The following is a 16,652-nucleotide window of genomic DNA, read 5'->3' on the forward strand; positions in this document are numbered from 1 at the left end:
ACTGGGGCTCCGCATGTTCAAGACGTGACCCTGGACAAGTCACTAGCACCCCTGAGCCTCAGGTCCTCGTCTGTTAAATGGGAGTATTAGAAGTGGCGGCCTAAGCGGGTCCTTGGGGCATTTCAGTTAAAGAACGTGCGAAACACCGCATCGAGGCCTGGCATTAAGGAAGCCCTGTGTGTATGTCAGCTGCCACTCACAGAAGGAAATGACCGTGGTTGCTTAGTCTGGTGTGAAGATGGGTACTGGCACGATCATCCCGTGTTTTGGAAATTCACGTCTGCCGCCAGCAGAAACACAAAGAGCCTGAGATTCAGTTACTTCTGTAGAGGAAGAGGGTCGAGGAGGGTAGGAAAGCCACCGGATGGGCTGTCTCAGAATTTACATTCGCCGCGGTAATTTAGGGGAGCTAGAGCAAGCCCTCTGTCTAACAAAAGCTTAGCAGGTTCTGAGCTCTGACAAATCCAGAGCCCCCGCCGGCCTGTGGCCTGCGGGAGCGGAGCGGGAGAGCCCTCCCTTGCGAGGCAGTTATTAACCCTGTCCTGACAACAAAAATCTCTTCTCTCCTGGGCACCATCCAGGGAGGGATGAACCCCCCCACCCAACCAGACAGATTTCTAGAAGAGCCAAGACCCTCAGGGCCCCACGCACCTCAGTTGTAACCAAAGAAACAAACCCAGACCCACAGCCACAAGGAACACTTGAAGCCCTAAATGTCAGACAGAGCACAGATTAAGAAGAAGCCCCTTATCCTGCCTAAAATGTTCCACCATCCCAGAACCTCTTTGCCTTGTGCCGATTCTACATCAGACTCAAAACAGACCCTTTGCTTATGAAAGAGTCTTAGTATTTTTTTTTTTAGCCCTCTATGTCCTAGGGACCCTCAGGAACAAAGTAATTGCTAGCAGTTTAAGTCCCCCCTAAGTAAGTTTAAAAACAAATCCTAAGTATCATTGCAGTCTCTGATCAGCCATTCACCTGACGTCTTCCTGAACGTTTCCATCGCAATTAGTTTTTTCCTGTCATTTCAGCAACTTCATTGACATTTCTCTCTTATTTTTGTCCAAGAAGGAGATTTCATATTCCTCTACGGAGAAATACTGAAAATTTATAGGTAAACTCCTGTGGGTAGAGACACAGGCATGGAATAGGGTGTGTCTGTATTTGCTTTAAATACAAAAGGAAATTTTAGTTTTGGTTTAATTTTGGTTTTAGACAAAATCATCTAAGAAATGACGCAGTTTCAAACATTACATAAAAATAAGATAATATTTAATGGCTGAGCTTTTTGTACTTTTTTTAACTTGCCGTTCAGTCCTTTGGCACAATGCCAGTAAGAACTGGGATGGAGGGATGCCGATTTGTCTCTGCTGAGTGTGGAAGAGAAGAGTATAGTTTCTAGGCCCCGCTGTTCTGCTCCCTCCATAGAGGAAGGAATGTCAGTCCTTCTCCCTGAGAGCATAGGACTTGATCTTACTGTGTAGACCTTACGAACACTCCAGAAGCTGACCTTCCTTGCCTAGAGAGAACTGGGGTCCAGAGCCACTCACAGGCATGTATTATAGGTTCTGAACCTGTAGGCTGGGTACAGTGTCAGGGTGACCACGTCTCCTCTTCAGATGACCTTCCGTCAGTGCCCGTGTTTGACAAGACCCTGCCAGTAAAACAGATACATGTGCTGGAGACCCTGGACCTTTTGATCCTCAGAGCTGACAAAGGTGATGCTCCCCTTCCCGGTAGCGTCCTCCGAGAGGGGGGGAAGCGTGTGGCCCTCCGTGGCCGACCGTGAGGGTCACGAGGGTCCGACTGCACGGGTCACGCCAGCTACTGCTTCACAGGTGCCCGGTGCTCAGGGTCCCCGGGCGGCCCTCTGTTCTCTGAGGAGGGGACGGTGAGGGAGGAGGGTGGCGGGGCACATCCTTCAGTGCACTGTTGGGGAAAGCCGGCGTGGGGTTTCTCCCCACTTCTGGAACACCTGGGCTCCTAGTTCTGTGGCAGTAGCTTGCCTGCACCGTCTGCCCTTCCGGTCTTCCCAACAGTCTCTTCCTCCACCTTCTCTCTCTCACAGGGAAAGACGCCCGCCTCTTTGTCTTCAGGCTCAGCGCCGTGCACAAGGCCGTCGAGGGCAAACAGGCCGTGAAGGGCAAGTGTGACTGCAGGGACAACAAGCTGGAGAAAACAAAAGGTGACTGGAGTCTTCGTATCTGGGTGCTTTCTGTTCAACGAATTCTGTTTTTTTCCTCGGACTGCCCAGATTTCCCTGGAGATGAAAATGCATGGGAATTTGATTTTATTGGGTTGGTTTTTACTCAGAGACATCGCCAAGATCGTATCACCGTTCCTCTGAGAGAAGCCTGAGGGTCAGGCGCCTGGGTGGCTCAGTCGGTTAAGCGTCCGACCTTGGCTCAGGTCATGCTCTCATGGTGCAGCCTGTGAGCTTGAGCCCTGCATCGGGCTCTCTCTCTCAAAAATAAACAAACAGAGAGAGAGAGAGAGAGAGAGAGAGAGAGAGAGAGAGAGAGAGAGAGAGAGAAGCCTGAAAGGTAGAACAACATGTGGAGGGTTAGAGGAAAGTCCAGGCCTTGTGTTAGAGGAAAGTTTTGAAGGTAAGGTGAGTTCTGTTCACAGATCTGCAGAGAGAGACTTTGAGCCTCTGGCTCCTGGCGCTCTGCTCACGTGCCACTTTCATTCATATGGTGCCGTGGGCTCGAAGCTGAGACCACAAGCTCTAGGCTACAGGGAATATGACTTGCCTAATTTTCCTGAAACTCAGCCTAACTTGTATCTCACGTCTCCGTCCTGTCTGGCGGTGGGAACATTCTCAGGCATTCTCCCCAAGTTCTGCTTCATTTCCAGGGTCCTTAGGGACCGCCACATTGTTGAAGCCCGGGAGCTTCCAGACTCCTGTCTTGTGTCAGCATCGTTGATTTCTCTTCCCAGGCTGCCACTTGTACGCCATTAACACTCACCACAGCAGAGAGCTGAGGATCGTTGTCGCCATCCGGAACAAACTGCTCTTGATCACGAGGAAACACAACAAGCCGGGCGGGGTCGCGAGCACCTCACTGCTGTGTCCCCTGCCCGAGTCACCTGTGGAGGAGTTCCAGTACATCAGGGTGGGTCTGCTCTTCACATCTCCTCTCTGGGCACCTGTTGGGATGAGCACTGGGTGTTGTATGGAAACCAATTTGACAAGAAATTTCATATTAAAAAAAAAAACAAACAATAAAGTGGATTGAGGGAGGAGAGGACAATGAGTGGTGGTGGGAGGATTGTTCTAGAAAGGATGTCCCAGAAGCCCTCTCCCAAAGGGATCTCTGCTTTGCCTTTGAGCAGAGATCCAGTGAGATATGGGAGTAGGTGCTGAGCATATCTAGAGAAAGGGGGTTCCAGGCAGAAGGAGCAGCCAGTTAAGGACCGGAGGCCCCGGTCAAAGCACAGTCAAGAGGCCACAGTGGTTGGAGCCAAGGGAACAAGGCGGGGAGGTCAGAGAGCCTTGAAGGCCGTTGCTAGGATTTTGGTTTCGACTCTGAGGGAGAAGGGGCAGCCATTGGAAGGGTTGAAGCAGCCAAGTGACCTGTTTTGAAAAGATTTTGCTGGCTGCTGGACAGAGAAGGGTATGGAGGGAGCCCTGAGCATAAAGGAGGAGACCCTCTAAGAGGCTAACGCAGGATCCTAGCAAGAGGCCCTAGTGGCTTTGATGGCTGGGGAGGTGGAAGAAGCTGCCCGGCCTGCCTTAGAGGATTTAGGGCTCCGCTGAGGGTGGGACCTTTCGAGAGAAGCCTCCTTGGGGGCCCCGTCCCTTTCCTGCTCTTACTGTCTCTTCCCTTTTTTAAATTGTTGGTACGTTATGTGACCTGTGTCACACATTGGCTACTAAGGCAAACTTCGCCTGCGGGTGAGCTGAGCAATTATTTTTGCCAGAATTAAAGCCGCCTGAATTATGCATATCAGTTTCTGCTCACATTCAATTTAAGGATTGAACAGCATAACAGTTAAGTTAAAACAAGTTAAAATCTTGCTCTAATTAGGTGTTAATCTTCTTAATACAGTAATTAGCCATCTTAATGACTGTTCACGTAGAGCATGTACATTTATGTAGAGTATCAGCTCTCCTGCGCTCAAGTCTTGGTTCTACCACATTTAACTGTGCGAGTGTGGGCAAGTCATGTGACCTTCGAGCCTCACTTTCGTTATCTGTAAAATAGAATAAAGCCTCATCTACTTCATAAGGTTGTTAGGAGGATTCAGGGAGAACAGTGCCTGGCTCGGCAAGGTTAGCCATTATTATTTTTTTATTATTAAATCATAGAACAGGGCTGGACTATCTGAGAACTAATGTGGACCATACTATTGAATCACTTTTGCCAATTGTGGGTTTTGAGGACAGGTTTGGTGGGGGGGAGTCTGGTACAGTCCCTGCCCCTCTTTCCCAGTCTCCACCTTCCCTGCCTGGGGAGGGGACCCTCTGCTGCATGGAGGCGGGCAGGCAGGGCGGGGGGGGGGGGGAGGGTTGATGAAAACGGCTGCTCTGTGCCCTGACCCCTTCTCCATGTCACCATCAACCACAGGAGATCTGTCTGTCCGACTCTCCCGCGGTGATGACCTTAGTAGATGGGCCAACTGAAGAGAGTGACAATCTCATCTGTGTGGCTTACCGGCACCAGTTCGATGTGGTGAATGAGAGCACGGGGGAGGCCTTTCGGCTGCACCACGTGGAGGCCAACAGGGTGAGTTGGCAGGTGTAGGGGCAAGTGAAAATCGAAGAAGACTAGGAGTGCTTCTTCTAACCTTGTGATCCCATCCTTAGGATGTCTTTTTTTCTTAATATTTTTTTTTAATGTTTGTTCATTTTTTTGAGAGAGAGACAGAGTGTGAGTGGGGGAGGGGAGAGAGAGAGAGAGGGAGACACAGAATCCAAAGCAGGCTCCAGGCTCTGAGCTGTCGGTACAGAGCCCGATGCGGGGCCCGAACCCACGAACCATGAGATCATGACCTGAGCTGAAGTCGGACACCCAACCGACTGAGCCACCCAGGCGCCACCATGATTAAGATGTCTTTAAGATTACATTTATGAGGCCCCTGGGTGGCTCAGTCGGTTAAGCATCCGACTTCAGCTCAGGTCATGATCTCATGGTCCGTGGGTTCGAGCCCCACATCGGGCTCTGTACCGACAGCTCAAGAGCCTGGAGCCTGCTTCGGATTCTGTGTGTGTGTGTGTGTGTGTGTGTGTGTGTGTGTGTGTGTGTCTCCGCCCCTCCCCTGCTCACATTCTGTCTCTCACAGTCTCTCATAGATAAATAAACATTAAAAAAATTTTTTTAATTAGGTCTGATTGATCATAGCACTGTTTTGTGATACATTCTGTGGGCTGTGCCACATGAAGTTGCCACTGCTGTTGCTCAAACTGGTTCAATCTAATCTAACTGCCCCATTCCCTGCTCAGCTTTCCCAGATCTCCCCCTGCCATTCTGTTCTTCCTCATGAAGGAGAAGTGAAGGGTCAAAAAGCTCAACTTAAGTAACTACACCAACGAGAACCTCTGGCCATTCACACCCCAAGGGCCTTATTCTCTCCGTAGCCCTGCAGACTCACAGCTTGGAGACCAGGTGACTGGAGCAGGTCTCCATCCCTGAAAAAGGCCCCCTAGGAAAGGAGGAAGGGACGAGAGTCTGCCTCCAGCCTGAGCTGCACAGTGCGCAGGCATGTCCTAGGTTTGGACAGGATCCAGGCCCCTGTCACGCAGGGCAAGACCAGATAACACTGGAGCCACATGAGGCTTGCGTGGTGCACAGCCTACACTCCGGCTTAGGTGCCGAGGACGAGGATGCCGTGGAGTGGGGCGTAGTTCCTGATGAGAACTTCCAGACCCACAGGCTTCCTCCAGCCCTGTTCCGCTAGGTCCAAGAGACTGCAGAATTCTTCCTGATTATGCTTTACAAGAGATTAAAAAAAAAAATACAACTTGCGTGAGGGCACTACCCAAATATTCATAAAAATTGCTAATTACGGTATTAAGAAAACTTAACACCAAATGAGAGCAAGATTTTAAGAAATAGAATAATCATGGGGCGCCTGGGTGGCTCAGTTGGTTAATGACTCTTGATTTCAGCTCAGGTCATGATCTCACGGTCTGTGAGTTCGAGCCCCATGTCAGGCTGTGAACTGACAGCTCAGAGCCTGGAGCCTGCTTCGGATTCTGTGTCTCCCTCTCTCTCTGCCCCTCCCCTGCTCATGCTCTGTCTCTCTCTGTCTCAAAAATAAATAAAAACAATTTAAAAAATAAATAAATAAAATAAAAAGATCAGTGCTCTGACCCCACCCCAAATCAATTAAATCAGAATTTCTGGGTGTGTGGTGTGTGGGAATCAATCCGTTTTAAGTCTTGCCAGATGATGCCAGTATGGGCCTCGTAGAACGAGTCTGTCCTGAAACTCTTCCTAATTTAGAGCCAGGAGAGCAGCCCCTCTATCCCAGTACCTGGGAACCAGTAGCCTTTTCCAGCTTCTGAGGAGGGAGGGCCCAACTTGGCTTGAAAAGTTCTTGTCCTTCTTGCTTTTCAAAACCTGTGTGACCAGCTAAAGGACGTAGAAAAATCATGGCCCAGTAGGTCTCTGCACAGTCAGTCCCTTTCCTAGCGACTAGTTTCCTAAGACCTTATGTACTTTTTCTGCTGGCAATTACTGTTTACTTATATTTAATACCCTGATAATTCATTAGAGTGTTTGTGGATTTTTTTTCCTCTTAAGATTCCTCTTAAGGCTGAGGAAAAATCACATCAAAGGCAGTTTTCTTGGGTGACTCCTGTGTTTTGTTTTTCTGAAAGGAGGAATAATTCTAAAATGTTCTCTTTTTTTCAATATGCTTTTAAAAACTAAGTCACTGAGTTTTTTCCCCTAAAATAAAAAATTAAAAAATATATATATTTTTTAAGCCCTTCCCTCGATCTAAGTGGGTCAATGTGTACGTTCCATCTTCGGGTACATCCCCAGCAGCTGAGTGGTAGCTAAGCAGGCGTGGGTGCTTAGACACAGCGACTCACCTTTGCAAGGAATTTCCTATCTAATTGGAAAAATAAGCCCTAGGGAAATGACCAAGGTAATGAACCAAGTGTTTTCCCATAGCCAGTCAGGAACGGCCTGCAGGAGCAGGGCTAGCTTTTCCCCAGAATGTTCCTGCGGCCCAGACCCCGGTGCTATGGAGGCAGGACAGAGAGAGGCCGACCTCCCCATAGTCACTGGGCATTTCTGGGTCATTCAAGTTACTCACACTGCTGCTCTGTGCACAGTGTAGATTTTCTGGCCTAGTTTCCTGCCTCCACTCCTCTTCTCAGCCAAGCCCATTCGATTCCCATTTCAGCTTTCAGCCCCATCTCAGGAGCTAAGAGAACCCTAGGTCAAGAGAGGAAATGTTTAAGAAGCACCAGAGCAGCCATCTGAAAGTCAACATCAAGTTCCTTTTACCAGCAGGCCTATCGTGACCTACTGCCCCGGTTCCAGCAGCCAGCATTGGCCTCTTTCCCAAAGCAAAGGTGCCCTCTAGAAGGGACGGCACACCTGGTAATGAGATCTGGGTCTCTGGCTTAGTTGCTGGGCCTGAGTCCCCATCTTGACCAAAGGCCTGGAACCCAGTGGGTCTCAGTTGGGAGCTCACCCCAGAATCACATGGGAAGGCCAGACACTGACCCGACAGTGGTTCCCACTTTCAGCTGGGGCTGGGGACGGTGGGTTGCAGACTTGGCTTGTTTCAAGTCTGTGTTTTGAATTTTCACAACCACCATATGTTACTTTTATCATTTTAAGATGCCAATAAAGTGAAATACTTATTTTTAATCAAATAGAAAATTAAAAGCTAACACCCGTGTCCTACCCTAGACCTACTATATCAGGATCTCTAGAGCAAATATATATATATATATATATATATATATATATATATATATATATACACACACACATATACATATATACATATATATATATATATATTTTAACTCTCTCTTTTTTTAATGTTTATTTATTTTTGAGGGAGAGAGCTTGTGTGTGTGCACACACGAGCAGGACAGGGACGGAGAGAGGGAGACAGAGGATCCCAAGCAGGCTCTGCGCTGACGGCCTCGAACTCATGAACCGTGAGATCATGACCTGAGCCAAAGTTGGATGCTTAACTGACTGAGCTGCCCAGGCGCCCCCTGGAATAAATTTTTTAAAGCTCTCTAGTTGATTCTTATGTCCTCACCTGGTCAGGAAACAATGCTATGGAGATCGACTCCCACCAGGCCCTTCCCCCAGGAAAACCAACATACATATTGAAGCATGAAATGGGTCTCGCTGTGCTGAGTGTTAACAGAGGTCTGAACAAAATGCTAAGGAGTGCCCAAGGAGACAATGATCAAGTCCAAGCAGTGGACTGAGTGTCAGCCCCATGCCGGAGCACTTCGTGAACGTTATCTCACAAAATGTGCCCAACAGCCTGTAGGGAATGTGCTGTTCGCGTCCCCATTTTTGCAGAAAAGGAAGCTGAGGCTCAGAAAGGAGGAGTCACTGGACCCAAAACTACACAGCTAGTAAGTAGCAGAGACAGGACTTGAACCCAGGCTGTCTGATTCTGATTCTGATTCTGTGCCCTTAACCCCCAGCCTGCTGTAGCCTCCATAGCCATGTCCCGAGGCACGGTGGGAGTAGGCCACAAAGACTTCCTGTAGTCAGTCATGCATTCGCCGAGTATCAGTTCTGCTCCTGCCCTGTGCCAGGCCCAGTCTAGGTGCTGAACATCTATAGGCGAGGCCTCTGCTTCACGAAGCTCATGTTCCCCCGGGGAGGAGGGCTCCGATAAACGGACAAATAAGTGAGCATCAGACAGTGACACACGCGATGCACATGATAAAAATAGAGGGGTCTGCTACATAGCAGAAGGGGGATTATCTGGGATTTGACCCCCAAGTCTTTCTGCTCCCAGACTTGAGCCTCGCGGTCTCCCACCCCCTCTAAAGCACCCACAACTCTTGCTTGTGGCATCTGCCTCGTTGTACCTTGTTTTATGTATTTACACGCTTTTCTGGTTTTTCCTTGAGAGGTGGAGCCCTGCCTTATTTTTTTCTGTGTGCTTCATGGCACCTAGTACAGCGCCAGGTGATGACAGACGGAGGGGGCCAGGGTTCCCCCGGAGGGAAGCCAGAGCCAAGGCAGAAGCCCTGGCTGAGGGTGGCCGGTGAGGGCTCAGCACAGGGATGTTGACGATCGCAAAGAGGAGGGCTGCCGGGCGGAGAGTCTTCCGGAGGAGCCCCGGTGGCCCTGGGCAGCACAGACTCTGGAAGGGGCGGGAGAGACGAACTGAAGGAGACGGGTCCCAGCCCGGGGCGACAGCAGGCACACAAAAGACACCTGAGAGACCCTGAGGAGGATGCTGCGGGGCTCTAGGGTGTGGGGGTGCCCTGAGACTTCGGGGCTAGCTCTGCTCGCACAAAGGAGGAGGTTAGAAGGAAGGTAGTCCCGTGTGAGAGAAAGATAAGAGTGCCGATTGTGCACTCTCCTCCGCGTCTTGTGGAATTCTCACTACACTCCAGCAAAGGGAGCATTCTCCTCATATACCACTTTCGCAGGTGAACACCTAGGGCCGGAGGTTAAGCCGTTTGCCGCAAGCCACAGAGGCAGTAAGTGGTGCAGGTGGGATGTTCTCTCGGGTCCGCCTGACCAGAGTCCGTGCTCCCACCCGCTCCCCTGCACCGTCTCCTGCCTCTCGGTGACTTGGACGTGGAATCTGTTGGGTTGAGAACAAGAACGAAAGGCTTAGAAACGTGAGCCAGGGGCGGAGGAGAACAGGTGCCTGAGGTGGGAGGGTCAGGGATTTTGAGCTCAGAGTAAAAGGTGAAGCCATAAAAGATGAGCGTTTTTCTAAGTGAGGGAAGGGCCTAGACGTGAAGAGGACTCTGAGGTAGGAGAGCAGGTGAGAGAAAGGGAGATGCCAGGGGTCAGAGGCAGTGGAGAGCGGGGCAGAGATGAGCATTGGCCAGACGTCTTCGGCTCTGGGAAGAAGGAAATCTTTGTCGAGCCCAGAGAAGGCAGACCCCGATCGCGTGGGGGCCAGACCGCAGGGTGAAGGCAAGTGAGGGAGCAAGAGGAACGGGACACGTACGGAGGGCCAGGGTTTGGAACTCCGGAGGGACCCAGGACATCACCAGGTTGAGCGGTGTTCTCAAACCAGGCACCGAGGGCCTGGGGAGGGGAGTTTGCCCAGATCTCAGAAGTGGGTCTTCCGGCGCCCGTTCTGTTGCGTCGTGCTGCCTCCCTCCGAGCGCGGGGGAGAGCCAGAGAATAGAAGCGAAGACCTGCCGCAGTGGTTTCGAGATTGTGACACTCTCCGCACTTGGGGCGGGGGGCGGCGGGGAGCCTGGCTCAAGTACAGAGCGGTGAGGTAGCGAAGGACCAGAGACCCATTCAGATTTTGGCTGTGGCGCTTACTCGCTGACTTCACCTCTCTGAGCCTCATCTTTTTTTTTTAAATAAGTTTATTTATTTATTTTGAGAGAGAGTGTGCGTGCAAGCAGGGAAGGGGCAGAGAGAGAGAGACAGAGAATCCCAAGCAGGCTCTGCGCTGTCAGCACAGAGCCTGATGCGGGGCTCGATCTCACACATTGTGAGATCGTGACCTGAGCTGACATCACGAGTCGGGCGCTCAACCGACTGAGCCTCCCTTTCTTCATCGGTGAAGTGGGAATAACACGGCGCGCTCCCCGGGGCCGACGTGCGAGTGAACTGAATTACCCCCGCGAGGAAGCTTGGGGAACCAGAGCACTACCTAGATAGGAGTTCTGTTAACAGAGAGCCCACCCCCACCCCCCGCCGAGCTCCTCAAAGGGCAGAAAAGACAGTGACAAAGTCCCAGTGGAGAAAGGAAGGGGAGGCCGTTCTGTGTGTTGCAGTCGTGGCCGCCCCAGGTGGAAGTGATCCCACGGAGCCCGAGTCTACAGAAAGCTCAGGGCCCCCGCTACACCTTTGAACCTGAGAAAGTCTTTTAACATGTCGCGTCCAGCCTGCTCACCGCCGCTGCCCTCCCCATTGCAGGTTAATTTTGTGGCAGCTATTGATGTGTACGAAGACGGAGAAGCCGGGCTCCTCTTGTGTTACAACTGTAAGTTGCTAAAATTAACTGTCGTTTTTCTGGGCAATTCAAAGGGACTCAGCCATAGATCTACCTGACATATTGTTGCTGTGGCCTTAAGGGCACCCCAGGGAGCGGCTATGAGTTGCATTTCCGACCTGGCTCTCCCAGACCTCCTGGTGAGATGGTTCAAGGGCACTGTCTCCAGGATGCGAGGTGGTGACAGTGGCTTCCACTTAGGGAGCCCTTACTGTGTGCCGTGTGCTGGGCTCCATACGTTCCAGTGACTGTGTCATCTAATTCTCAGGGACCTTTATTACCTGTATTTGGAGATGAGGCGCCTGAGGCCTGGAGAAGTGACCTGTCTGTCTCAAGATCATGCAGCTACAGAACAGCAGACCCAGGGTTCACATTTGGGGCCCTCTTGATTCCAGGGCCCCTAATTTTAGCCACGGTTACTATTCTACTCTTCGCTGTTTCTCAGGGGTTAACGAAATCAGCCTCAACCTGGCGTATCCGGCCTCACCTGGGCTGGTTTGGGTCGGGTGGCAGGGTGGGTTTGGGTCAGACCAGGTCAAATGCATCAAAGAGGGTCTTGTAAGAATTTTCAGCCTTTCAAAAGCTAATATTATACTACAGTACAAAGGATCTTCTTAAGGCTAAAAGTAGTAAGGCATTTTCCTAGATCAGCCTGCCCAGTCTAACTAAAACAATAAAACATATTTTTTCACCTATAATTGTATGGATTTAGAGTAGTGGTTTTAATCGGCCTGCGTGGGGCCAATACTTTGATTAATCTTTGATTAATAAGTATGGGAGAGCTAACTACCGGCAGAGAACTCCGTTTGGTAAACCTCGTCTTGCAAGATGTGAGATTTGACAGCCCCTGTGATGAGAGGGCCGATATGCACACTGCGTCCAGAGTGGTCCCTGGACCCAGGCTGCCCCTGCCGCCCTGTGTCCCTGTTACAGGGCCCAGCGGAGCGGGGGGACACGTGTTTGAAGTCACTTCTAGAAAATCTCTTTATCTTTTTCTTTAATCGCTTTAAAGGGTAGCCTTTTCAATTTATTGAAAAATCTGTGACAAAAACTTGTGGCCAAATGCTTTACAAACTGATGTCGATTTTTTTTTTCTTTTAACCGCTTGAAAGGATAGGAAGGATTTTAGGTGGGAGAGAAAATCAGGACAGAGAGACAGAGCAGGTTATCAGAATGGGATGATTAGTCCCAAGATGAAAAGGGAACACGGAAACAAATGTGGATGGACATCCTCTCTGTGCCACACTGGAAGCATATGGACGGGAGCAGACCGGGTTCCCCTGGGCGGGAGTGGCCCAGGGCTGTGCCACGTGTGGTTCAGGTGGCCTCTCCAGGTCATTACCCCTGGCTTTGGTGGTCTCCTGGCTTCAGGCTCTGGTTTCGTCTCAGCATGGGATCGGTGTATGTCTGTTTCCCTAGACCCACTGAGCCGTCAGAAGATAAGCTCTGTGTCTTTAGATGCCACGTGGGTCAAGGCCTTAGCAATCCCGGAGATTCCCAGACCTGCCTCTGTCTTCCCCAAACAGTGCCACTTCTGTCCGTTTCTCTGGGTCCGGAATCTGGCTTTCCTTTTCCATCTCCCTCCTTCTCCCAGAAGGCTGCCAGGTCCCCGGTGAACAACCCCAAAGGACCAGTGGGTTTTCCCCACGGTCACCCAGGCCACTTCTGTAACTCCTTCCCCCACACGCACTGGCTGCTGCGTTCGCTTGTTTTCATCAGACGCCTGTGCGGTAAAGGCCCTTGTCAACAGGGTGCTGTAGAATGATCTTGCTCCCTGCAGTGTTTGCAGCTGATTTTTATCCGCTTCCTTTCTATTAAAAAACAAAACGAAGTAACAAATAGCTTTTATAAATTCAGAGTGTCGTAGAAAGAGATTTTTATCTCAGATATGTTGAAGATGAAAGTATTTTGTGATAGAAATTACAACTTCCAGTTATTCGTTCTTTGAGAAAAGTGTATTTGCAAGGTAAATTTCAGGGGGACCAAGTATAAGTAGTTCAACAGATGATCTTATTTTCTTGTGATTCATTTCTATCTTGAATATCAGAGTCAGTCTACTTAAAAAGAAAGAAAACTTGGCTGTGACCTTAGCATGCAGTAATGATTCACACTTAATGCAAATGATAAATCTCGCTACGAAAGGTGAACTCTGTTTGCTGATGGTGTTTTAAAGATAATCGTGCAAGGAAACCAGAAAAGCTCACGTAAGTGCTGTTCTCAGTGTGAGCCTATCTAACCTACGTCTTAACTTCCGGATGAGTCACGTGAAGAATACAGAACCCACCACTCGTGACTGCTGTGCAGGTTAACAGGATCTTACCAGTGAAGTCCATAACACGTTGCCAGGCACAGCAAGATTTTCTCTTTCCTCCTTTTAACTCCAGATTCATCAGAGCAGCAGTCAGAATCCAGTTTGTTCGGTAACCTCCGTAGGCTTTTCTACACGCAGAAAGGGACTTCAGGGAAATTCGTTTTAACACTAGAGATAGTGTCCGTCACCTGCTCACTCCCCACCAGCCGGATGGGCAAAGTCAAAGGAGTGAAGGTCAAGGACTCCTAGCTGCTTCCTGTGACATTTTCAGAATCCTGCCCTTCACCCCAGCCCCCGATCCAGGCTTTCCTTTTTAAACCACAACAGATGACCTTCTCTGTGCCAGGCACGAGTTAGATTCTGGAGACACGGCAGTGAACGGAGCTGCCAGGGACCGCAGCGAGCTCACAGTTTAGGGGAGAGCCAGGCATGGGCGCCAGCACCCTGGGTGTGAACGTGCTTCACAGCTCTGGGCCTCGAGAGACATGCCTTGCTTACTTTTCTAAATCAATTCGGTCTGATTTGGAGCCCCCCCCCCCCCCCCCCGGCCTCAGGTACAGAAACCACCAGTATTGGTTATCAGGAGGGAGAGCCGTCTACATCTCTGGGGTCCTATTGGAGTCGCTGGGGTTTATTCAGGTGGAAGGAGGAGGGGAGGGGCCCCTGAACTGCAGTCTGGGGCACCTCATCCATGCCTGTGTGACCGTTTCTCAGGCCGACAGCTTCACTATGGGACAGGCTGAGCCCCTGAGGCACATTCACACTGCTCTCCGCCATCCGGCATGCTCTGTGCTTCCCAAGTTCAGGTCTCCTCCACCCCAGACCCCGTCAAACCCACCAGCAGTTTGCTGGCCTCTAATGGGAGTTGGGGCAGGCCTCGGGGGTGGAGAGGAGGTGTGTGTAAGGGACCGGAGCCTGAGGGACACATCTCTGACCTGTCCTTCCTGAGTGGGGACAGGGAGGCAAGGGCCATTTACTCATTCAGCAGATATTTACTAAGCACCTAAGGTGCCTAGGTGTTTCAGCAGTGAGTAAAATATACACAGATCCCTGCCTCTCAGAGTGTACCTTTTAAGGGCAGGTAGACAATTAACAGGACAAGAAAAACATCCAGTATGTTGGACGGTAGTAGGTGCTAAGGGGAATAAAACAGGGAGAGGGACCAGGGTTCAGCAGGATTGGGGAGTGCAGGTGTCCATTTAGGGAAAGTGGCGAAGGAAGGCCTGCCTGGGAGGGGCGCTCGGAGAGAAGACCCTGAGGGAGTCAAGAAGGGGTTTGTGTTCCAGGAACATTCTAGTATTTCATTGACTGGTGTGGCCCCAGCAGAGTGAGTGTAGGTGTGAGTGGATGAAAATGGTATCTGAAGAGGACCGGATTCGGGGGCGGGGGGGGGGGAGGCCTGGGAGATGAAGAGCCTCTTACTCTGGGGAGCAGCCAGAGGATTTTGAGCAGAGGGGCGACAGGATGGGACTTATGGGTGAAAGGACCGTGGGCCACTGTGCGGAGAACTTCACGGAAGCTCGTGCCTGCACTCGTGGGATGACAGATGGCAGGGGCTTGTACCAGCACACAGCAGCGGAGGTGCTGAGATGTGGTCCAGCCCCAGGGGCGTTTGAAATACGGGAACCAAGATCATTTGCTTGACGAATCCAGCAGGGCATGTGGGGGAGGAGAGAAGGGAGGCTGTCCCTGGGAACAGGAGCAACTGGAACAATGGAGAATACCATTTCCTGAGACGAGGGGAACTCTGAGAGGAGCGAGTTTAGGAGGGAACATCAAGAGTTGAGTTTGGACACATCAGTGCCTCCCCGATACGCTAGCGGAGGCCCCAGGGACTCGGGAGAGTGCCCACGGGACACCTTCATTTGGGAGCCATCATTAGCATGTAGGTGACGCTTAGAATCACCAGAAGCGGGGATGTGGGGAGAGAGAGTGAGAGGAGCCAGCGGGCTGAGGAGTGGCTCCAGGGAAGGAAGTCTCCAGAAAGGCATCACGAGAGGAGGAACCAGTTCCCGAAGCCTTCAGGCCCTGCCCAGCAGCTCCAGCTTTCACACACGTGCCACGCCACACAGCGGGGACACAGCTCTGCGTTCCAGCCAGGGGTGGGAGTGGCTGCTTCACGGGCGTGCAGTTTCTTTTTAGGGTCAGAGAGAGGTCATAAAATTGGACCGTGGCATTGCACACCTCTGTAAATTTACAGAAAATACAGTGAATTGTACACTTACCGTGGATGGACTTTATAGCGTATAAATTATAGCTCCATGAATCTGTTTTTTTTAAATAATTAAAAATAATTCAATTAAAAATAAGATTGTACAGGTAAAACATGACGGGCTTCTGGAATAAAAGGAGCTTTTGCTTCTGTACGGACCTTCTCACTCTGAGAGGATCTGAGCCACCTGGACCTGTGCTTCGAGCTCAGAGCAGGCCAGGAACGGGCGGCTGTTCAGCCTGGCCTTAATCGAATTCTGGCCGTGTTCCCCAAGGTGACACAGGCACATGGCTTCAAGTTTTCCTAGCAAAATGTTGGGGGGGTGGGAGCCAGTGGCGGGAGTATCCAGCTCCCACCGTGCTTGTCCTGCTGAGTGAGGCGGGAGGGCCTCCTCCATCCAGGCGGCCCCGTCACCAAGTGTCCCTTCTTCTCTGCAGTCCAGCACACCTCTGTTCAAACCCTGCCCCCCCGGGTGGTACTTGTGAGACTCTGGACCAGCCGCTTCACCTCTCCTGGCCTCAGTCTCGCCATCTGCACAACGAGTATAATCATGGCACCTGCTTCAAAGCATTCAGACTAAATAAGCTAACTTTTGTAAAGCTCGGTGCCCGGCACATAGTAAATCCTTCCCAAATGCAGCCGCCAGTGCTTGTAGTGTCATCGCCGCGGCTCCGACTGCCTCCCGGCCTGAGAACCTGGCGTCGTGGCGGGGTTAGTACCGGCTCTCTGTGAAGACCTAGCAGATAGGATGCTATTCTGGTTGTCTGTTTTTCAAATATCTAATTACCCGGCCCTAAGCGTTGTCTCTAACAAAAAAATGAGTCGCTGTTGTTTTGTTGCAGACAGTTGCATCTATAAAAAGGTTTGCCCATTTAATGGGGGCTCTTTTTTGGTTCAACCCTGTGCGTCAGATTTCCAGTTCTGCTGGAACCAGGCTCCTTATGCAATTGGTAAGAAAACCCTCGATCGTTTTGCCCTCCCCACCCCCCC

At 50.9% G+C, this 16,652-nt stretch overlaps 1 protein-coding gene across 8 annotated transcripts in view; it reads left to right on the forward strand.

Annotated features, from left to right (window-relative positions):
* GARNL3 (GTPase activating Rap/RanGAP domain like 3) overlaps positions 1 to 16,652 on the forward strand; it is a 149,783-nt gene that overhangs the window by 124,526 nt on the left and 8,605 nt on the right. For all 8 annotated transcript variants that reach the window (XM_045043198.1, XM_023242730.2, XM_011288430.3 and 5 more), the window contains 6 exons: positions 1,620 to 1,718; positions 2,069 to 2,185; positions 2,941 to 3,116; positions 4,572 to 4,730; positions 11,064 to 11,130; positions 16,505 to 16,612. In XM_045043198.1, coding sequence (XP_044899133.1) covers positions 1,620 to 1,718; positions 2,069 to 2,185; positions 2,941 to 3,116; positions 4,572 to 4,730; positions 11,064 to 11,130; positions 16,505 to 16,612 — 726 coding nt within the window. The remainder of the gene's footprint in view (positions 1 to 1,619; positions 1,719 to 2,068; positions 2,186 to 2,940; positions 3,117 to 4,571; positions 4,731 to 11,063; positions 11,131 to 16,504; positions 16,613 to 16,652) is intronic.

This window comes from Felis catus, chromosome D4 (assembly GCF_018350175.1).
Source record: "Felis catus isolate Fca126 chromosome D4, F.catus_Fca126_mat1.0, whole genome shotgun sequence".
NCBI lineage: Eukaryota > Metazoa > Chordata > Mammalia > Carnivora > Felidae > Felis > Felis catus.